Genomic DNA, 23746 nt, shown 5'->3' with positions numbered 1-23746 from the left:
GAATTCCACTGGGTCCTCCCGGAGCGCTCCCATGGAGCAATAAACATGGGAGGAGTAGTTGCCGGATCGATAAAGACTGTTTTTCCGTAATTAGGGTCTCTTATTTTTATTGCTCCATGGGAGCGCTCCGGGAGGACCCAGTGGAATTCGCCAATAATGTCACGGTATTCGGCAATCTGATACCACTATTTAATTCTTGTAAGCCAATGCCGAAGCCGAAACCCAAGCCTGAAGGGCTTCGCCTTCAAGCCTTCGATCGCCTTCAAGGCTTCAATCAACCTTATCCCTATCTGAGATCACTAATTAATTCTTGTAAGCCAATGCCGAAGCCGAAACCCAAGCCTGAAGGGACTCGAGCCTTTGATCACAGCTCACTCGATCACGCGCATCACGATGCAAGCTTATACATATGTCATCCGCGCTTATACATGGTAATCCAATTTTTTGAACGGGCTTCAGAAGCGAGAAGCTTGCGTTGTTGAGCGCGTGATCGAGTGCACTATGAATCAACATAAGAATATATTTAGAAAGCGAAATATAGAAATCAAATAATTGGTCTAATAAATAAACCCTAAGAGTCTGAAATGCAATTATAAATTTCTTGAAAGGGATAAATATCTTATTAAAATCACATGATGTTGGCGTTTTGCTGAAAACATCTTTCTTGTTCCTCCGGTAATATTACTCCTTGTATAAAGCCATTATGGAAATCGAAGGATTTTTAGCAGACGATCCCTAAGAAATTGCCATTGCCATTTGGTTAGAAAAATGCCAGTCGTGACAGTCGTTTCCTTTAAATTTAATGTTATGTAACCCATGAAAGTTAAAATAGGACAGTAAATAAATGCAATAATCTTATTTGTTTCTCTCATGACTTTAATCTTCTGCCGGAAATTGGAGTTATTGTAGTCAACCCTATTATTTGTGAACCTTGGTAAATTACCCTTGGGGTTGTATAGTGTCAAATATCAAGTGATATTATATATTTGATTATACCTGCTGTAATATAAATATTGAAAACAACACCGTCACATTAAAATGAACCAGTTATCTCTACATGAAACCAAAGACATCACTAAGTATGTAACATATTATAAAACATGTGCATAAACCTAACATTCTTGAAGAATAGGGAGTTAACAACTGGCTAGGGGGAAGAGATAGTCTGACGTCACACATCCCCTCTCTGGTTGGCATTTTTGCGCGTAGAATACTGTTTCCAACCGTTAGGGGGATGAAACTCCAGTAAGACATAGAAGGGTGTGACGTTTCAGGGTCAGAACTGTTAGCTCCCTATTGTATGGTTGGTTGGGGGATTGTCTTACTCCTTGCTGTTTCCTGCCTGGCCCTGGGGACCATTAATAAATTACGTCACTCTCCAAAGGAGAGTCCAAAGGAGTTGTCATGTTAAAAGTGTGGTACATGGAAGGGGATTGGAAAGTGTAATATAAAGGTGTTATCTACTTTATTGGGAAACATTGGCCAGATACGTGGAATTCTTGTAGTGCTTTGATGATACTGAGTGATGTGGGGGGGGGGGGAAGCTTTCATCGTATCCCTTTACTGACGTCATCACAGCACGAAACGTTACGAGGTTATAACTGTAATGACAAATAATCCTTCTACTGCAAAGATAGGGAGATCATATGTAAAGGAAAACATGACTCTGTTTAGTACCCCTTAAAGATGGCTATATTTTTCAAAAATATTTTAGTTCCACCCTCGTGTACGAGATCTAATAGGGAGCTAACAACTGTCTAGGGGGAAGAGATAGTCTGACGTCACACAGCCCCTCGCTGGTTGGCATTTTTGCACATAGAATACTATTTCCAACCGTTAGGGGGGATGGAACTCCAGTAAGAGATAGAAGGGTGTGACGTTTCAGGGTCAGAACTGTTAGTTCCTTATTGGTTCTTGTCTTCGATAAGGAAAATCGTTGTATAGAAGATCCTCCAAGAGTCGCCTGTTGCCTTAAAGGGTCTGAAAAGAATGCATGGGCGGATGGGTAAAAATGATTTGAAGTACGTCATAATCACAGGACTGAGGAAAGGCTTGGTTAAAAAAAGCTCAGTTCGTTTTATTTCAAAAACTACCACTTTTGGGGGAAAATCCGCTTTAATCTTGCGAAAAACAAGAACTAGGTGCCCAGTCTCACTCCATACGGAGTCTTTGTATCATGGCATCACGTGGTACCTGTGACGGATTTCAAACCAATTTTACCTACCAGCTGATGCCTTCTTTAGAGCCCCTTTAATGAAAAACCACTGAAGCACTGCCTCGCAAAACAGCTAAAAATGTCACAGCGGGTATAGACTAATGGCACCCCATGTTATTTCCCCTTAGAGATTAATACAGTCGAACATACAGGGCTGCCATTACTCTATAGAACTGTAAATTGACCATGAATTACCTAGGCTTCTTCTTAGATCAGGTCAGGGACCCTATTCTGTAATTTTATCGATCCTTCCCGTAAACATTACGGTTCCCGTTAAGTTTACAGTTTTCCGTTTTTGGCGTAACGGCCAAATGAAAATTCGAGAAAAATGCTATTCTATAACTTTTCCGTTAAGTAAAAACATTTTTCCCGTTAATTTTTAAATTCCCGTTGAAATTTCATCATACCGTTTTCGTTAGGCTTAAGTTGAACTATTGACAGATTGTTGACTTGGTATTTCTTCACTATTTAATTATTTATAAATTGTCAACTTAATTAAATTAACTTTTATTTATCACGAAAAACGCGTTGACACGCAAAGCATTGCCTTCTTTCTTGCACAGCAACGCGAAGAATTTCCATTTGTATTAATCGGTAGGCCCATTTAAATATCACTCTCGAAACGTAATTGAAATTATTGCCAAAAACAAACACATATGTAAACAATTAAGTTTATACCACTATAATAGTGTTTTTGAAATAGGCTTAACAATGCTTTTTTAAACCATAAAATCCCTAACGGATGCCTTCGAGCTCACGAAAAGTTAACGTTTACCGTTACCGTTAAGTTTTCGTCCAAAAAGTTACAGAATAGACTTTTTCACCAAACGGTTTTTGCCGACCGTAATCTTTACGGTTCCCGAAAACTTTACGGGCAAAAACGCTTACAGAATAGGGTCCCAGGTTAGGTTTCATTAAGTGAGTGGGTCTGTTTTGCTTCAATAATCCCATGGCAAAGTTAGCTAAATGAAATTGAATTTTTGTTAACATGGATTAGTGTACGAACTTGTTTCAAAATCTTCAATGTTTATGTTGCAGGACCCGCACTGTTGATGATGCTGATGACGAAATTGATGCGTATATATTTACAAAGGAATGGCAAAAACATAACAAAGAAGAGAATGAAGATAGCTCTGATGACGAGTTTGAGAGAGAAATGAATGCGGAACTTGATTATAGAATTGATGATTTATATGGGCAACAAAACAATGGTGCCTACATTTTTAAAGCGTTATACTAAGTAACATAACAACAATATGTGTGATATGCACTTAATGAAATATGTTAATGAAGGTGTGTGGCTGATTACAGAATGTAGGACATAATCCCCCCATTTGAGAAGAAAAGGACATAATCCCCTCAGGTAGGAGACAAAATCCCCCGGACAATTTCCCCCGAATGGATGCCGAAGGCAAAATACCCCCAGCCCCAGGACAAATTCCCCCATCCCTGGGACAAATTCCCCCCAGCCCCGGGACAAATTCCCCCCAAACTGTGTTCTTCGGAAGAAAATAAATGTAAAAAATAATATTTTGGAAAAGGCGTACCATTGTTACAATATTTCCAAAATATTACGAACCGAACCGAACCTAACCCAACCCAACCCAACCAAACCAAACCAAACCTAACCTAACCTAACCTAACATAACCTAACCGGGGATTATGACCGGGGAATTTTTTCTAGAGCGTAGGGGGATTTTGTCTACAGAGTGGGGGGATTTTGTCTTGATAGTGGGGGGATTTTGTACTCTTAACTTGGATGGGGGGAAAATGACCGGGGGATTTTGTCTTGAGAGAGGGGGATTTTGTACGTTTTTAAAAATGGGGGGATTATGACCGGGGGTCTTTTGTCTTGGGGGTATTTAGTCCGATTGTATACCAAAATCCCCCCAGCCAAAATCCCCCCATTTAACCCAATGCGACAAAATCCCACCAATGTAGGACAAAATCCCCCCAAATCATTATAACAAGACAAAATCCCCCCAAATCATTATAACAAGACAAAATCCCCCCAAATCATTATAACAAGACAAAATCCCCCCAAATCATTATAACAAGACAAAATGCCCCCAAATCATTATAACAAGACAAAATCCCCCCAAATCATTATAACAAGACAAAATCCCCCTAAATCATTATAACAAGACAAAATCCCCCCAAATCATTATAAGAAGACAAAATCCCCCAACGAAAATCCTCTGAGAAATATATAACCAGACATACTGTGTGGTTTTGCATTAAATATATTTTTAATTAATAGGAAAATCTTTTGGAAAAGGTGGCAGCTAATTAATCGGAGAATATTTTAGAAAAGATGGTAGCTAATTAAAAGGAGAATATTTTGGAAAAGGTGGCAGCTAATTAAAAGGAGAATGTTTTGGAAAAGGTTGGAGCTAATTAATAGGAGAATATTTTGGAAAAGGTCGCAGCTAAGTAATAGGAGAATGTTTTGGAAAAGGTGGTAGCTAATTAAAAGGAGAATATTTCGGAAAATGTGGCAGCTAATTAGTAGGAGAATATTTTGGAAAAGGTTGCAGCTAATTAATAGGAGAATATTTTGTAAAAGGTGGCAGATAATTAATAGGAGAATGTTTTGGAAAAGGTGGTAGCTAATTATAAGGAGAATATTTTGGAAAAGGTGGTAGCTATTTAAAAGGAGAATATCATGGAAAAGGTTGCAGCTAATTAGTAGGAGAATGTTTTGGAAAAGGTTGCAGCTAATTAATAGGAGAATGTTTTGGAAAAGGTGGTAGCTAATTATAAGGAGAATATTTTGGAAAAGGTGGTAGCTATTTAAAAGGAGAATATTTTGGAAAAGGTTGCAGCTAATTAATAGGAGAATATTTCGGAAAAGGTTGCAGCTAATTAATAGGAGAATATTTTGGAAAAGGTGGCAGCTAATTAATAGGAGAATGTTTTGGAAAAGGTGGTAGCTAATTAAAAGGAGAATATTTTGGAAAAGGTGGTAGCTATTTAAAAGGAGATTATTTTGGAAAATGTGGCAGCTAATTATTAAGAGAATGTTTTGGAAAAGGTGGCAGCTAATTAATAGGAGAATATTTTGGAAAAGGTGGCAGCTAATTAATAGGAAAATCTTTTGGAAAAGGTGGCAGCTAATTAATAAGAGAATATTTTGGAAAAGGTGGTAGCTAATTAAAAGGAGCATATTCTGGAAAAGGTGTCAACGAATTATTGGAACCAAACCAAACCTAACCTAACCTAACCAAACCTGACCTAATCTAACCAAACCTAACCTAACCTAACCAAACCTGACCTAATCTAACCAAACCTAACCGTGAAATATAATTTGTAGGGATTTTGTCGATTAAATATGATTTGGAGGGATTTTGTCCATTAAATATGATTTTGGGGGGATTTTGTCCATTAAATATGATTTTGGGGGGATTTTGTCCATCAAGTAGGAATTTTGGGGGGATTTTGTCCATCAAGTAGGAATTTTGGGGGGATTTTGTCCATCTTGTAGGAGTTTTGGGGGGATTTTGTCCGTTACTTATGATTTGGGGGGATTTTGTCCGGGGGGATTATGTCTGGGGGGATTTTGGGTCACACCCATTTAGTCCGTATACCCTGATGACAACATAACATCCCAACTTACCAACATTTTATCTGTGAAAACTATTTTTCGTGGAAGCCATTAATCCCTGGTTGGGCACAGCCAATTGATATAAACATCAAGAATAGATTTCTATTTGATGGAAGATAAGCTTAATATTGGCCCCGCCCTTAGTTAGCACGTCCCTTTTATGAAATTTTGCTGTACGGTTTTGCATAGCTTCATACGTATTTTGTTATGTTACTTATAGAGTAACTCATTATGAAATTTCACTAATAACTATTTGTCACTATTTATTTCACGTACTTCGATCTTTAGCGTCTGATAAGAATAATTTAACTGAAACTGAAAGAAAAGCTCTGGAAACTGAACTTGAAAATGACCAGTTACTTTATGATCCTGATGAAGACGATGAAGATGAGAAATGGGTCAATGAAAATATGAGACAATACGCATCGACCAAATGTATTAGCAATAACCAAGCAAAACCCAAACCCAGTGCAAATAGTGACGCCATTTTGAATTGCCCTGCTTGTCTCTCTCTACTTTGCTTAGATTGCCAAAGGTATTACATAATTACATTACAATAATTTAATTATATTCTTTTAGTTGTAGCATTAGCATTTTGGTGGACTAATAATTTCATAGAATGATGACGTAATATAGAACTTAAAAAATACTTGTTTAGTTTGCCCTCTGGTGGCAGACAGTAGCAAGCTGAATGATTGTGGTATAGTGGGGAGTGAATGATTTGTTTAGGGATTAAAAATGGGTGTTTGACTAACGGCGTCTTCCATATACGTTAATGTGCCAAAGGTTTTCTACAGATTTAGCAGGCGATCTGTACTGATCTGTCTTTTCGGGCCAAGGCCTAAGTAAATAGCAAATTTATATGCTAAAGCAGGCTGATCTGGATCTCCTTATTGTACTATATGAAACACGCAATTTTTTCAGATCGCCCCTGATCAGTAAATGAAATATGCTATAAGTTTTGGTTCTTAGATACCCCTGTTGTATTATTAGGGCTGAAATGTGGGGAATTCAAATCATCATTTTATGTTAGTACTAGCTGTTGCCCGCGGCGTCGCTCGCGTGTAATAAGAACTTCCATCAAAATGATATGAAGAATGGGTAGATTTTACTGATTCGACTAATATTTTGTAGCACCCTAGGAGAGTAGGCACTCGGCGTTGCCCGTCAGCCCGTCTGGATAGTTTTTATTACTTTTCACGCGGACATTATTCTATAAAGAAGGGTTTTTAAGTTTTTGGCCGCCATTTAAAAAGATGGCAACAAATAGAACCTGAAAGACCATTCAGCCCATTTATAGGTTAAAGGAACCAGTGTACTAAATATTTGTGAAATCGGTTGAAACGCGCGGACTTTGTTGCATAGAGAAGAGTTTTAACATTTCTGGGCGCCATTTATTAAGATGGCGGCGGATTGGAAAAATCTTTCTTAGTACGCGCCTACAACTTATGAGTAACGTTCCTGCAAATTTTGAGCCTTCTAGGGCAAGCGGTTTGGGCTGGGCGTTGATTATCAGTCAGTCAGAACTTTGACTTGCATATAGATACTAGCTGTTACCCGCGGCGTCGCTCGCGTCTAATAAGAACTTCCATCAAAAGGATATAAAGAATGGGTATATTTTACTGATGACTAATATTTTGTAGCACCCTAGGAGCGAAGGCACTCGGCGTTGCCCGTCAGCCCGTCGGGATAGTTTTAATTACTTTTCACGCGGACATTATTCTATAAAGAAGGGTTTTTAAGTTTTTGGCCGCCATTTAAAAAGATGGCAACAAATCGAACCCAAAATACCATTCAGCCCGTCTATAGGTTAAAGGAAACCAGTGTACTAAGTATTTATGAAATCGGTTGAAACGCGCGGACTTTGTTGCATAGAGAAGATTTTTTACATTTCTGGGCGCCATTTTTTAAGATGGCGGCGGAAATAAAATAATGAAGGGTTGAAATTATCTCACGGAAACATACCGAATAAATAATGAGAAATATGAATGATTTATTTACCTAATTGTAAGGCAAATAACAAAATCCCAGTAGAAAAGTGGAAAGAATAGGACGGCAGCCGAAGAAACACTAATATTATTATTATCAGATGGAAACGGATAAAAAGTTAAATTTTTTAAATGGAAAAAAATCAGCTATGGTTGTTCGAATTAATACCGCTAAAACATTAAAAATAAGGAATGAAAATAAAAATCATTAAAGATATGGAAAAGCATTCAAAATAAGAAAATGCGTTCAGAATAAGAGAAATGCGTTCAAAATAAGAGAATGCGTTCAAAATAGGAGAATGCGTTCAAAATAGGAGAATGCGTTCAAAATAAGAGAATGCGTTCAAAATAAGAGAATGCGTTCAAAATAAGCGAATGCGTTCGAAATAGGAGAATGCGTTCAAAATAAGCGAATGCGTTCAAAATAGGAAAATGCGTTCGAAATAGGAGAATGCTTTCAAAATAGGAGAATGCGTTCAAAATAGGAGAATGCGTTCAAAATAGGAGAATGCTTTCAAAATAGGAGAATGCGTTCAAAATAGGAGAATGCGTTCAAAATAGGAGAATGCGTTCAAAATAGGAAAATGCGTTCATAATAGCAGAATGCGTTCAAAAAAAGGATAAAAGCATTCATAAATGGAATATGCATTCAAAATAGGATAAAATCATTCATAAAAGGAAAATGCGTTCAAAATTAAAAAATTCGATCAAAATAAGAAAAAACTTTCAAAATAAGAAAAAACTTTCAAAATAAGAAAAAACTTTCAAAATAAGATAAAAGCATTCAAAATAAGAAAAAGCTTTCAAAATAAGATAAAAGCATTCAAAATAAGAAAAAACTTTCAAAATAAGATAAAAGCATTCAAAATTAGAAAAAAAAACGTTGACATAAAGTAAAATAGTAAATAACTTAGGAATGTTCTAAAAACGTTAAAATGATCCCGTGCAAACATATTATGTATGTAAAAAGTAAGAAAAGATTTATCCCTGAAGTAGGAATAGCTATTTTTGAAGTATAGCGCTAAATCTTCGAAATTAACCCACAAAAACATACAACCAGGATAAAAAGTATCCTGCATGTTAAAATTCCGCAGGTTGTAATCTACCTACATCCCAAATTGCACCCAAATCCTTTCAGCCGTTAAATGGGCACTAACAAACATCCAAACACAAACTTTCACATTTATAATATTAGTAGGATGTTATAGTCGGAAGAAGGTTGCAGGTTTATTTTGGTTTAAATGAAATCTATTGACTTAAATATATGTTAATTTATTTCACACGAAAATAAATTATTTTACAGACATGAAATTTACAACACGCAGTACAGAGCCATGTTCGTACAAAATTGCAAAGTTGATGAAAGTGAGAAGCGAAAGTACAGTGAAAAGAAAGCTGCGAAACGACGATTAAACAATGGGAAATCATCAGAAATCACCCCTTCCAAAGAATACGCTATTGTTAGATGTGAAGTTTGTGAGACTGAAGTAGCGGTTTATGATGAAGACGAAGACATTTATCATTTTCATAATGTTTTATCCAGTTATTAAATTTTTATAAGCAAAGTTTCCTAATTGTGAATGTTGCTTTGACAAAAATGGAAAGCTCAAACTCCATTAAGAATTAACGAACAGAGAAGCAATTTTTTGTTCTATTTAATTAATAATTATACAATGAATATATTACGATGGTTCTCTTGCGGGAGATCTGTCTTCTGCTAGAGGTTGGTCTCGTGATACCGAATGAAGTCTGCGTGAATTGTATCACATGATGGACGAAAAGATTCACCCCATTAGTTCCGATAAAAATTAAGAATCAGTGACTATATTACATCGTCAGGGTTTAAAGCAATTATCGATTCACAGTAATGTTCTAACACTTGAAAAGAATGTACAATATATAAGCTTTACTAAGATAAATTTTCTGTATTTATTTCTTAACGTAATCGATAAAGTTACAAAGTCTAATTAATAACAGGAACAATGCCTACAACACTTCATTAAGAGCTTTTAATTATGTTCCTGATGGAAGATACAATCCTCGAAACGTCAAGGAACAGATCATAGTAGCGACTCGGGTTTAAGCACTTTAGTTCTCCGTTGACCTGATCCTCAAAGGCCGAGGCGATTCCCATTTGCACCCACTGCCCTTGATTTTCTGAAGTTACGACGTATTGATACAAGGGACTACCCAAATCTAGTCCACACACGTCAAGAGAACCTGAAACCAAAAGGCTTATTTACGACAAGGGATTGTAATTATTTATGGTGGCATGTTGTTAATAGTGCAGTTTTGCTAGAAGTAATTCGTGTTAATTGAAAAGAACCACCATACGGAAAACCGGTTATAAAAGCGATTTTATACTTCAAGGCGCAAGCGTTTTTTTTTTATTAATACCCACCGGCGTTGTCGACTGCGCAAAATAAGTTTGGGTCCAATTCTCTTTCACCGACCAAAGCTTTATTAAGACTATCACGGCAGTTTACTACTGTCTGAATAGCCATATGCATCTGCTCGATATTACCGTGCCTTTCGTTCTTTATACCTTTCGACCACGAGCTACTGTAGCCAGTCTTTTGAGGACTGTGAGGTTTAGAAAAGCCTACGAAAAAATGAACCTTTAAAATTGGTTATCACGAATTGACAGAATGTGATTTATCAGCGCTATCCGCATAAAATGGCTTCTTCGGAAGGAACGTTTCTAACTACCTAGTACATCGGGTAAACAGACGGGATGAACAAATTGCGAAAAGGTAACTGGTTTCTTGAGCTTAATTAAGGCAGCATTCGCAGTCCACGTATTATTATCTTCAGCTCTGTTTTCAATATGGACTATCCGTCCGGCCACTGAGAGATGATATTTATCGATGCCTACCAGAATACAAAATTTTTATTTTATTGAAGTTGTACGCGTTACCAATTTATAGCGCACCATACCCGTTTTTGTTAAAATACGACGAGGATCAGTATTTTTTGCGAAACAGAGTCCGGAAGTTAAGACCCATTCTTTGTCTATCAAAGAACCTAGACACTGCAATAAATAATGATTTTATTTCTAAATTGAAGTATATCTGTAAATTATTTCGATAACAAAAGACCCACGTTTGGTGCGTAGCTTTTAGCACCTTCTATGGCAAATAATTGCACCGTCCAAGGCGATCTCTGCAACGTCGAGTGATGGGCGTCAGAAATATTGTGGTTTGACAAATGATTCACCACCGTCGAACTATCGAAGCCTATACCACACACTGAATAATCTAAAATTAAAGAAAACTATTTGTCTACAATACATGAAAACACCACTGTTTTCGAAACACTAGCCGATCATGGGTAAAGCAATATTTACTCCTAGCGTATAGGTCTACTAGGCCTAGTTGTGCGGTTAAAGTAGTTAATTACGAAAACATACTAGCATTCAACATTTTCTCATCAAGAAGAAAATTCTATGCTGGTGATGGGACTTTGTCAAAAGAAGTGTTGGAAATTTCTAAAACTGCTCAAAGATAATAGAAAAGATACAGTAAGGGCTTGCCTAAACTTTTAATACACTTTCCAGAATGGTAGTTTGTGCTAGTGTTAGCAGTAAATAATCCAGTAACTTAGTGTGGACATTTCTTCATAGATATAGCTTAGATTTAGATTTAGGACATTCAAATGCCTCAGAACCTGCGACTTTAGACAACAAACGCTTTTTATTATTACCTGGTTTGTCAGCGGTCATTAGATCTTTCGTTATTTTATCCATTGTGCTGTAGCTATCCAATAAAAATATCCTTTTGACATTACGGTACGATGAAGTCATAGAAAATAGTACATCTTTATTAGGGAAACCAGTCAGAGCTATGCAGTAAACTCTCAAATCAAATTCCACTCCAAGATTCCTCATTAGTTTCTTAAGCTGGTAGTCGGGTTTCACTTTTCCATCAGTGAATAAGAGTGTTAAGAAGGTGATCCGCTTATCTTTATTGCTCTCAACAGTAGGATTTAAAATTTCCTCTTCCAACGTTTTGATTGCGGATAATAATGAAGTTTCTTTGCCATCTGCACCTGTGAAATGAGTGAAACCGTTGCAATATCGAAAACGTCAAATAATCATACCTTCATAGGGAATTGCGTTCAAGGCGTCAATGGCTTCGGTAGTATTTTTAAAATGCATTGGAGAAATTTCCACCTTGGCTTCGGAGTTGAAGACTAAAGCACATGTTCTTGTTCCATTGGGTGAAATATTCATCTGGAAGAATTTAAATTCACTAAAATCATAAAATAACTATTATGTAATTGTAATATCTGCATATGTTAAGGGTAGCTCTAAAAACCGCCTCATAGTGTAAACCTCGTTGAGATTTTAGTGAAATTAGGAATAAATTGAAAAGAAATTCGCTAACACTTTGGTTTAGCCAGAACTATATTAGGTTATGATTGGCGTCCATAATTATGGAGTGCTGAGGACTGTTGAGCCAAGAAACCTGCTTATGCAGTGTTCCCCACCATCGGAGAAAATGGCTCCTGTGCCTATAAATCTATTCTTCAAATCGAAACGTTGATTAGAATTACTGCTTTAATACACTTTCAATTTGAGCTGGCAGCGCAGTAGCACGTAAGCTATGCCGAGCTCTAATATTGATGGGGAAAAAAATTGCCTCAATAACCTATACTTTCTTTCCCAATTCGGAGCCAGAATATGGTTAAGCAACGTTCCCAAAGTACTTCTGAGAAATGTTTGTAATCAATGTTTATGATAAAAGTGTACTTACATTTTGGGTTAAAGCTTGAGCCAGTTTAATAGATTTTCGAAAGTTATCTTCCCCAATGCCGGCAGAAGAGTCAAACATGAAACATACTACAAGCGTACTTCTTTGCACAAGAGGAGCACTGTTTCCAGATCTTGATACTTGAGGTTGTCTGCGATTTTTATCATTCTGTTTCGGAATCTCCAACAGTTTACCTCCGTTTTTTTCGAAGTGATTTACTTGTTTAAGAAGGATTCGCAAACGTTGACTGACCTCGCTGGCAGCATCAAAATCAAGTTTTCCTTCAATCATGAAATCATTATTCCTTTAAGCGTATTCTCTTACAGACAACCTTACTACTTTCACTATAATCCCCTTTACAATATATCCAACTCAAATACCTTCTTTCAAAAATTAACCACTGCAAATCCGTAATCTGTTAACCTAACTAACTATACGCGGTGTTTCCGAAAAGTCTTCCATAAATGAAAAGGTGTGTTCTTCGCCTCAGCTTGTGTGAAAAGTGTCAAATTACATGGGGTCTAAAACATTTATGGCGGACTTATCAGAAACACCCTGTATAGATCACTTATAACTAATCAAATTTCTGAGTTCAATAAAAGCATATTTTCACATTAATATCCAAAAGCGTGTACATAAAAAAGGAAATATGGTTCGGAAATATTAGGGCAAAGCTTCTTTAGAATATGAAGCCCACCTGATCATGCCCTTTTGAGTTATCACAGTGTTATTATTATTTCTAAACGAGAGGCGACCAAAGTCGATACTGCTACATATTGTAAACCCAATTTACAAAGCCTTTAACTGAAAAGCTATGATTAAGTTCAAAAGCTACTTCATCAAGAATTAGGGCATGATCTTGATTTGCATCGAGAATGTGCATATCAAGATGCTTGAAACTCTGTACGGAGTACTCTACGCTATCACAGAGGCTGTGAAAGAGAAGGTCCTCTTCAGAGCCCTACAGAGAGGATCATCCTCAACTTAAAAGACTAAATAGAATACTCGTCATTTGCCTAATGTTTGTTTCGAAAGTAGTAGCAGCTCCTAAGCCCAATTGCAAAAGGTACCATAGAGACCGTTCACATTACTATAACTAACAAGTTGCAACCATGTAACATTGATCATGGTGCTCCTTTGTACGAAATACGTAATTGCACGTTGTACAAATTCCATATTTGGTCTTTGGAGAAACCGAGAAAATGTAGGGTCTGAAGCTTAAGAGATAAAAAAAATCAGAATACCTATGCATTGCGGTTCTTGTCCTGTCCAAGTACGGTTATTGCAAGTTCTACTTCTTGAACCCATTAATGTGTATCCATTAAAGCAAGCATAAGTAACTGTATTTCCATCATTATGTTGAGTGCCAGATTTGATTCCGTTTACTGGGGTTCCGGGCTCGGGACAATCTTGATCTAAATGTTTTAAATAATGATTCGAAAGAGCATAAAAAATTGTTTTTTAAAGTGGAACTTCGTGCAAAGGTACGATATTCAAGAAAAAGTAAGCAAATAAATTACTGGATCCAATAAACAATAGGCCTATCTGGGATGTCTACAGGCGAAAAACTGGTTAGGTCCTGGAAATGAGTCACAGATAGGCCCTTCGTGAAAGGATACTTAATTTCCCATATTTTCTTTAATATTGCCAGGGTAAGAGACTTGAGAGGGAGTGTTAGTCTAATGTTAAAGAAGCACTAATATAAATGGAAGGGGAAAAAAGGAGGGTAGGCATTTTTATCTCTCTCTTCCTCGATTCTAGCTAACGCGCACGCGCCAATGGCGTCGGGTACTATGCTGTCGCCAGGCGCCAGCTCCCACTTGCAGTTCAAAGCCGGTTTTAAAATTTGGCGCATGCGCGCGGACACCGCGGCGAGTGACTGAGCCAGCGCCGGAGAGAGACGAGTTTACCACGAAGCGAATCAACCCGCCTATTCACAATATTACTCCCTCTCAAATCTATCCTCCCTGATATTGCTGAGAGACACGCATTTTTGATACATGTATATTAATAATTTTATAAAGTTCATTCGAATACATTCTGTAGGTGACCTTTCTTGAAAAATATTGATAAATAGTGACAATAGTTGTTAATGAAATCACTCACTTCCTGAGTCACAAAGGGTCAAAGAGCCATTCCACTTTCCATTTTCTAAACACACTCTTTCCTTGGATCCGTACAACTTGTACCCACTGAAGCAACCGAAAGTGACTCGTTCTCCGTAGTCATATGAAGTGAGATGATACCAACCATTTTCCGGAACACCCGGATCTGGACACTTGATTTCTATATAAAACATAAAAAGCAAGGATGAAAAAATAATCCATTGGGTTTTTAATTTTTCTTTTACTGATTATTTGATTAATCTACTCTCGGAAAATATCTCAATAGAAATGAAATGGAAGCCGATTTTATCGTTAAATTGAAAGTTGCAATTTCGATCAGCATCCACGCCACCATGTCAGATTATAAGTTAACATCTCGATCTGAATAGCATGTCTCGGAATTTTTATTAGCTAAAGGTGCAACTTGCAATACATCGATATCTGAATCTATTTTGACTTTCAAAATCAGTGAGATATTTCTTGGATATTTCACAAAGCAGATAGTTCATATTTGGTTTAAAATCATTCATTAAAATTTCGGAAGAAGTAGCCTTAATCACTTTTGCAAGATGGTTTTTGGCTATCCCAGCCGGTCTCTGCGCAACGGAGTAAGCTGCTTTCCTGCGATATCTGGTAACCACTATTACACTTGACGTTTATCACTTTTCCGTAAGGTATTACGTCTCCTTCAACAGGTGGATCAAACTCTCCATTCGGAATCCTTTCTCCCAGTTCGCACAAGATAGCTAATAGACAAAACAGTTTACAGTATATTGTGAACCAAAACCCTTCAATAGTCTATATAAGTGTGGGTCGTAGTGTTTTGCTACGATCACGTATAAAGGGTACGAAGTGAATTTCTCTCCAGCTGGAAACAGAAAGAATCAGCTACTTTGATCTCCATCCCTACGCTAATTCCAAATGCACTAAGGAAGGAGAAACACAGCAGGCCATACCACTTTTCTGTTCCTGTTTTGAAGAAAAATCTTTAAAGGGACATAGCTCAGCAATCTCTTTTATTTTATCTCGCATAGACACTGCAGATGCTACAGACACCTACAGCAGACCCGTACTTGTATAGAGTATTTTAGGGATATGATTAAGTTTGAAATAGATTTAAATTGAATGCATTTAACTAACGAGTGCAAGTAGCCAGTACACCGTTCCAGTAACCACTAGCTAGACACGTTATTCTTTCGGTTCCATCAGTCAATAAATATCCTCTATCACAATGAAGAATTAGTTCGTCCCCTTCCTTGTACAACGGACTTTCCTTAAGTCCGCTAATGCTTCCGTGTGGAACTGTGGCTGGTTCACTGCATCTCTGACTAGGTTTCATTGCTATATTAAAAAATTATACGTAACTCGGAGAGAGAATGACATGTTCGGAGCTACTACGAAATTCGTATCAAAAAGTATGACATTCAATGAAATACGTTAATTTATTTCCAAGTAAAATATGATTTTCAGCAACCAACTTGTTATTTGTCAAAAATTTCGTAGAGCGACTCTTGGGGAGGCAAAAAATTATAAACACCAACAAGTAATGTAAATAACGGCAATGAGAAATGTCATACTTATTGTAATTATTTTACTTCTGTTAAAATTAAAAATATAAAAAACAAGTTGGCAAACCAAAAAAAAAAAAAAACCGCCCTGAGTTGAGACGCAATTAAGAGGTTTTTCTTAAATAATTATATAAATATAATTGATATTATTTTAATCGTCATTAATTTACCCTAACTCTAGTTAAATCGTAAAATCATTTTATACATAGCTATTGTTGACGTTTGAATTAACAAAATTTCGGAAATTTAGGGTATATAAGGCGATTGATTCACAATAAACGTTAAGGAAACCCGTAACTGCGTGAACCTTTGGTGGAAGCCCTGCCATTGGGAGACTAGACGTTTCTCGTAACCCTAGCCGATCGTCGCGTACTTCTTAATCCCAACGATGGGAGTAGAAGCCAACAAGTTGGGAAAACCAAAATATTACCTCTCCGTGTCAAGAAGATTATATAAACTTAAGTATCCAATGAAAACGTTATTATGTTTCTGAGTTGGGGTTTCCCATTTTTGTTGTTGTTTTGAAAAATATATCGCAATGCACGGGCCTTGATAGATATAGGAGGCAATGAATGAAATATATCACAATGCACGGGCCTTGGTAGATATAGGAGGCAATGATAATCTCTCTCTTTGCACGAGAGGTTTATCTTTAATATTTAAATAAATATAATTATTTTTAATTATTTTAATCTTCAATAATTAACATTAATAATAGTTAAATCGTTTAAAATAAAGTTATACCTATTATCTTCTCAAACTTTGCTAATATTGACGTTTGCTAATATTGCCCGCTTTTTTCAAATTTGGGGTATATATACGATTCGTTTCCATTATAATAGTGAGGAAAAAGCGCAATTGCGAAAACCTTTGGTGGCGATCCCACCTTAGGGAGGCTAGACGTTTCTCGTAACCCTAGCTGATCGCCGCGTATATCCTAAAACCAAACGATGATAATGGAGTAGAAGCCAATGATACAGATTGGTGTCTATGTGGAATAGACGGAAGACCAGTGGATGGTGGTGTTAGAAGCCAGTGTAAGTGCAGACTGGTGTCAATGTGGGATTGACAAAGAACAGAAGATGGTGGTGATTAGAAGTCAGTAAGAACAGACTGGTGTCCGTGTGGGATGGACAAAGACCAGAAGATGGTGGTGTGAGAACTCAAGTAGAGGAGCCATTTCCGTGACTGTGAAAGCAGTTCGGAAATGGCGAACACGTTTGCTCCGATACGCAAACTGCGAACGCGGTCACGTGGGTGTAACAACGGACAGACAGACAGACACACAGACACACACACACAGACACGGGCGTTACAGAACCTCTCCTGGACTACGTCACACGGAGAGGTAAAAATAGGTTTCTGCGAACACGTTTGCCCCGATTTGCCAACTGCGAACGCGGTGACAGACAAACACACACACAGACACATCCAGTGTAATACCACTCGGAGAGGTACAAATGAAACTTACGAACGCATGTCATATCTGGTGGAATTATCCATCTTCCTAAACGTTCATCACAGGTACTATTTGTAACATCGAAGTTTAACGGAGTGAAGGTGTCAGGGCATCTAAGCTCTACGACGTTTTCGTTAACGGGTACGAATTGTCCACGTTCGTCCGAAAACTCAGCTTTCGAGCAAGATTTTCGAAGGTACCCTATAAGGTTACAAATTGTAAAATATTACTATTATTAGGGGTTATTTTTACATATTTTAACAGGGATTTATGTAGTAGCACCAGGCACTTACGAATATCCGTTTTACCATAGATTCTAGCAATATGGGTGGATATTAAACATATAATATCTCAATTTAATGTGTGGTAATGAAAAAGCTACTGATTGACCGAACTCAATGAGTAAAACCGAACTTCAAATACGAAGAAGACTAGACCATAGATGACACGTTGAAGGCTAAGGGAAGGACAAACACTATATGATCCAGGATCAACTCGTCGCGTGTTTAATCATTTAAAACTTTTTAACGATGATAACCATATAAGTTCTACAATGTTTGTATTACAATAAGGGCTTTCCGGTATAGCTTATCCAAAGGGGCCCCCCTCCTCTCCAGTTTTGGCAGTTTAACAGTGTGCTTACGTTTGCATTTGGGCATGGAGTTATTCCAGTGGCCGCCTTCTAAACATTCGATTGTGTCGCTTCCATCCATGACAGCTTGACCTTTGGGACACTTTATCTTGTAGATGTTACCAACAGCAATAATACCTTGATTTTCCGCGTTTCGTCTATTGGGCAAGGTGCAGTAGTTCACTGAAAATATATTTTTAATACTATGAAGAGTATTATAAAGGCTTCAGGAGTACTCGAGTTATCATGGCCATAGCCGTTTGTCAGTGGGATCTCAGAATTTTGTATGATGAAGAAGCAACACTTAAATTGGACTCAATTATTTACAAAAAAGTACACGATGGCATCATTCATCACAGTAAAGTACGACTGGCTCATATTTGGCAGCTGCTTGTTACCTGTAAACTGTGACCCTTTGAGCGTTTTGAATATTACAACTACTGCTATCTATAATTCCCGCTTCCTACCGCCAGTATCGCGTGATGAAATTACGTTTCGGCAATTCCAAGTTAAATTATGACAATTCTATCTAGACAGCTATTATACATAGTGCGAGATAATTTGATTTCTTCATTTACGAAGTGTTTTTCTAGCTTTTCACACATTCCAGTAGATTTGCATTACTCGTAAAAGTCTTTTGCTCTAGACAGATTTGGAATTTTAAAACATACCTTTGCAAATAGGAGCCTCTCCAGACCATCCTCCATCACTGCAAAATCTTTTATCATCCCCCTCAAGTACGTAACCTTCGCGGCATTTGAAAGTTATCGGATGCTCCATAGGATATGTCGCTTCTTTAAGGTTGGATATATTTTCAATGACTCCATTTTCTATTGCTTCAGGCATATTGCAATCGGTAGACCCTAAAACAGTTTGTTTTCGAAACATTATAGTGATGGAAGAAATATGAAATTTTGATTCTAATGATATAATTGAACGTGGTACGAAGTCTCTCTTCAACCTTCCTGAAAGGCACCATATTCAAACACGTCGAATTTGTTGATAAAATGGACTCCAAAACGATAAAAAATTTAGCAAATCTCTCAAAGATGCCGATATTATATAGGCCTAAAATATCCGAAATGAATTCGGCCATTTTTACTATTTATATCCTTCACAATATTAATTGCGGTCTTATTTGTCAAAATTTGAGCCTGCCAAAGGATTAAGGGAACGCCAAAAATGGGAAATACGTTAAAACGTTTTTCGAATTGACGCCCGTCGATTTTTGTGGGAAGAATTGGAATATAGCAAGTTACTTTGGGAATTGATTAATAAACAGGGCAATTATTTTAGCAAGCTATATTATCTTTTTGAGCCTATTTTACGAGTTTTGTGTATTGAAAACTACCGTAGTGTAAATTGAACTCAACTGTCCTTGAACGATAACAGTTTAATAATAACTCAACAAACGGTTGAAATAATAAATGGGTCATTATTTCCATTTTCGACAAACGTCGCTGCTCACTAGTGGCGGATTTTAATGAAACTTTTTTGTGGGTAGATATACCTAAAAATGAAGTTACCAAAGATATTCGCTTCAAATCATATAAATTTGAAAGTTATGTTATTTTGAAATTTATCGCATTTTGTCTAAAATTTATGGTCTTTTCCCACATTTCTTTTGATATCTTGACCGGTAAAAGTTTTAATTATGTAAAAATTGGTATCCCTCTTCAAAATGAGGTCCTGAGTCGGAATTTGAAACCTATTTGGCGCCATCGACTGAAACCTGTGATTTAAGAACCAATTTCGGGGGCGTCACTCAACATTTTATTGGCAAAAAGGACCACCTTGAAATTCCATGAAAAATTAGGTGTATCATCGCTGTACACATGCAAATGAACCCCTAAAATATGGTGTTTGAGAAATAATTTTTCTGTCAAAAATAAATAATTTTGTTTTTGGCATTTTTTCAATTATTTTTAAAAATGTTTTTCCTAATTGCGTCATTGTTCATTATTAAAAAGTACCTTTGAATACAAAGCTTTAAAAAGTAAAAGTTAAGCGGTCAAAATTGACCGACTAAAGTAACAGATATGAAATTTTTTAGTTTGAAATGCATTATTATAATATAAAACATCAATAATTAAAAAATTCCTTTTTTCTTCAAAATTTCACTGAACGAAAATATATTTCAACATAATCAAAAGTACCATGCATACGTTTGACATTATTTGGTTACATTTTTAGAAAAATTGAGCTGAAGAGGTTACATTTTGTCATTCGAAAATTGATTAAAGTAAAAGATAAGTGGTAAATATTAACTGACTAAAGTATCAGATCTGAAAATTTTCAGTTTTAAAGGCAATATTATTAAACATCAATTATTTAATAAAATTACGTATCTTCTATTTTTCATTTAACGAAAAAGAAATCAACATGGAATACGAGTGTTATTTTATAAACAGTATACGTAATGTGTTAGGTTGTTCGATTCTTTCGAAAAGGCCTATACATATTATTCCCTTACAATAATATAGTAAGCATGTGGAAAGAAACGGAAATAAATCGTTTCAAATCATATAAGTTTAATAAAAGAACCACAAACCACTATGAAAATTAACCGAAACTAGTACCTTATTTAAAGAAGAAATTTCAGAAGTTGTCGTGCTAAGCTTAGCGCTCATAATATCACGATCCATCTGCAGATATTTATTTTCGACTGGTCATGGCCTATTTTGTTTTCCGTTTTCGAAATATTTTCAAATGACAAAATGTAACCAAATAATGTCAAAAGTATGCATGGTACTTTTTGCCCCTCAAATTGGTTCCTAAATCAAAGGTTTGAGTCGATGGCGCCAAATAAGTTTCAAATTCCGACTCAGGAGCTCATTTTCAAGAGGGATACCAATTTTTTTATTTTTAAAACTATTACCGGTCAAAATATCAAAAGAAATGTGGGAAAAGACCGCAAATTTTAGACAAAATACGATAAATTTCAAAATAACATAACTTTCAAATTTATATGATTTGAAGCGAATACCTTTGGGTAAGTTCATTTTTTAGGTATATCTACCCACAAAAAAAGTTTCATTAAAATCGGCCACTAGTGAGCAGCGACGTTTGTCGAAAATGGAAATAATGACCCAAACGCCAAAGTAAACATTTCAAGTTGTACTTCACTTACTGTCCCTTTCGCAACGAAGATTTCCCAAGTTCCACGAACCATCTATATTACAACTCAAAAACTCCACAGTGGATATAAACCCGGCATTACACAAAACTTTCAATTGGTCCTCATTGGGGACCAATTTTCCTTTTCGTGAAGGTTTCAAGTATCCGTATTCAATCTCTGGTATTGGACCACACCATTCGGCTGAATAAATTCAATGATAAATTATTAATTAACAATGGAGAATGAATGTTGCTGTCAGTGTTTAGTTCTTACCGACACATTCCGGAGCAGCGTGTAACCAGCCCTTATTTGTGCAAACATTGTTTTGAAATCCAGTTGGTACAAGCTTGAAGTTGGGCTCACATTCGTACATTATTCCGTGTCCTATTGGATAGAGTTCTCTACTTTCATCAAAATCGTGAATAAAGCCATGATTTTGAATCAATGGAGGCTTTTCACAGTGTTTCACTAAAATGTAAAAGAAAACAAACTAAATGTTTCAACTATATTTTAGATTGCATTGTTTATCAGTTCAAATGAACCAACCAGCGTGAGACTGTGAGAGCTTTTCAAATGCGAACACGAAAAACTAAAAAGAATTACGCAAACTTCTTACTTTTTTTATTGCAGCTTATATCTTGTAATTCCCAGTGTCCGTCATTTTCACAAATAACAACATATTTTTCAGAGTGAAATCCTTGGTCACAGATGACGTTCGCTTCCGTTCCGACCGGATAATTTTGCATCCCAGCGGGAGTCTGAATAATTCCATTAGAAATTCTCGGAACTTTACCACAACTTGTTTCTATTCGAAAAGTAAAGATAAACATTTGCATTTTTTAAACAATTGAAAATTCAAACCTTTAATTTGACATTCTCTTCCTGTAATATTCCAATTTCCATTTTCCAGACATGCCACGTAAAAATTCTTTTGATCGTATCCACGATCACAACGTACAACGGCCACGGCCCCAATAAAATATAACTCATCACTTGGGTAAATTACTAAGACGCCATTTTCAATTCGAGGAACAGGACCACAACCGCTAGCTGAGAAATGCTTGATTTTATAATAAAATTAAAATTCCCGATAATGAAATATAATTAAAACCTTTAAAGCTTCCCTGGCACAGCGTATCCTCGACATCCCACTTTCCATTCTCAAGACAAGTAACTTCTTCTTTTCTTTTGATAAATCCTGGGTTGCACTGCACACTGGCTCGCGTTCCAACAGGATAATAATCTCTTTGATAATACCGCAAAGTTCCATCACTTATTCGTGGCGGAGGTCCACACTGCAAACCTACTTATAGGTAATTCATAGAAATCGTTAAGAAATTTCTCGAATATTTAATAGCCATAACAGGGCGAGCTGAGAAATAAGCATTGATTTTATAATTAAATGAGTTAAAATTACAACCTTCAGATCTTCGCTGGCACATGACCTCCTCGGCATCCCAAATGCCATCTAGCTGACAAGTAACTTGCTTTTTTCTTTGGATAAATCCTGGGTTACACTGAACATCGGCTCTGTATCCAACAGGATAAAACTCGCTTTTATCACGCACCCACAGATATCCATCATTTATTGGTGGCGGCACACCACATATCGCATCTATTTTAGGTGATTGCAAGAAATCTTTAGGAAATTTGTCGAGTAACTTAAATTGATATTAAGACCATAACCGAGAGAGCTAAGAAACATTAGAGAATAGAACTTTCCTGTAATGCATTAACAAAAGTAAACAGCACAGGGTCCGGGCCACCATATAAGGCTATAGTTCCCTAATGCCAAGAAGCACATCAAGAGGCAGTGTGAGTCGACTAGCCTCCCGCGTGAAGCGAACGCGAGCCTCATCTGGCGTTGCCCCTTGGAGCAAGGGAACTTCCCTAATATGGCGGCCCTTCCCCTGTACGTTGGTTTCTTGGAAAGTATTTCATGGAATGGTCTATAAGGCTTGACACAAAATGCATTGAAAATACAACCTTCCATTGTCCTCTGGCACATCGGTTCCTCGACATCCCACTCGCCATTCGGTAGACAAGTAACTTCTTCTTTCTTTTTGATAAAACCTCCATTGCACTGGACAACGGCTCGCGATCCAGCAGGATAAGAATCCCTTTGATGATACAGCAAAATTCCATAATTTATTGGGGGTGGCGGTCCACACTGGAAGCCTATTTTAAGGGATTTAAGGAAATAGTTTGTTAAAATGTAGAGCAGTTTAAAGCAATAACAGAGCCGCAATCGTGAGATGAGAAATTAGGCTTGATTTTATAGTAAATAAAAGTACAACGAGCCCATAA

General features: G+C 36.8%; 2 protein-coding genes across 3 annotated transcripts; one reads left to right on the top strand and one right to left on the bottom strand.

The window, feature by feature from the left end:
• Nucleotides 1-739: 739 nt before the first annotated feature.
• On the top strand, nucleotides 740-10872 carry LOC149678587 (E2F-associated phosphoprotein-like). 2 transcript variants are annotated; one of them, XR_016366097.1, is made up of 5 exons: nucleotides 740-1079; nucleotides 3254-3426; nucleotides 6108-6354; nucleotides 9111-10560; nucleotides 10622-10872. XR_016366097.1 is itself a non-coding variant. In XM_089836531.1 (4 exons), the coding sequence occupies exons 1-4, from the start codon at nucleotides 1039-1041 to the stop codon at nucleotides 9355-9357; spliced, it is 708 nt and encodes a 235-aa protein (XP_089692657.1). In that variant the 5' UTR covers nucleotides 740-1038; the 3' UTR covers nucleotides 9358-10872. The 2 variants fall into 2 exon arrangements, 1 of the variants encoding a protein (XP_089692657.1); XM_089836531.1 differs by having other exon boundaries at nucleotides 9111-10872.
• LOC149678586 (complement factor B-like) lies at nucleotides 9710-23627 on the bottom strand. Its single transcript, XM_089836530.1, has 22 exons — nucleotides 23426-23627; nucleotides 22860-23054; nucleotides 22551-22742; nucleotides 22301-22489; nucleotides 22056-22244; nucleotides 21713-21907; nucleotides 21452-21640; nucleotides 18993-19184; nucleotides 18334-18504; nucleotides 17703-17891; nucleotides 15804-16004; nucleotides 15224-15409; nucleotides 14665-14844; nucleotides 13803-13973; nucleotides 12562-12839; nucleotides 11906-12038; nucleotides 11510-11848; nucleotides 10910-11064; nucleotides 10745-10838; nucleotides 10517-10678; nucleotides 10209-10409; nucleotides 9710-10027 (listed from the first exon to the last, which is right to left on the bottom strand). Exons 1-22 carry the CDS (start codon nucleotides 23445-23447, stop codon nucleotides 9807-9809), a joined length of 4044 nt encoding a protein of 1347 aa, XP_089692656.1. The 5' UTR covers nucleotides 23448-23627; the 3' UTR covers nucleotides 9710-9806.
• Nucleotides 23628-23746: the final 119 nt, after the last annotated feature.

Source organism: Phalangium opilio, unplaced genomic scaffold (assembly GCF_054372755.1).
Source record: "Phalangium opilio isolate 3A_F unplaced genomic scaffold, DU_Popi_V2 ptg000042l_1, whole genome shotgun sequence".
Taxonomy (NCBI): domain Eukaryota; kingdom Metazoa; phylum Arthropoda; class Arachnida; order Opiliones; family Phalangiidae; genus Phalangium; species Phalangium opilio.
Note: the sequence above shows the minus strand (reverse complement) of the source record. Positions and strands in the feature narration are given on the sequence as shown.

Excerpts from the sequence above, each read along its gene's own strand:
- LOC149678587 (XM_089836531.1), top strand. The coding sequence starts at position 1,039 with ATGAACCAGTTATCTCTACATGAAACCAAAGACATCACTAA. Across the intron at positions 3,427-6,107 it reads ATATGGGCAACAAAACAATG|CGTCTGATAAGAATAATTTA; the intron begins GTGCCTACATTT and ends TTCGATCTTTAG. Across the intron at positions 6,355-9,110 it reads CTTTGCTTAGATTGCCAAAG|ACATGAAATTTACAACACGC; the intron begins GTATTACATAAT and ends ATTATTTTACAG.
- LOC149678586 (XM_089836530.1), bottom strand. The coding sequence starts at position 23,447 with ATGTGCCAGAGGACAATGGAAG. Across the intron at positions 16,005-17,702 it reads ACCAGATATGACATGCGTTC|CAATGAAACCTAGTCAGAGA; the intron begins GTAAGTTTCATT and ends TTTTTAATATAG. Across the intron at positions 11,849-11,905 it reads GAACGCAATTCCCTATGAAG|ATGGCAAAGAAACTTCATTA; the intron begins GTATGATTATTT and ends TCACAGGTGCAG.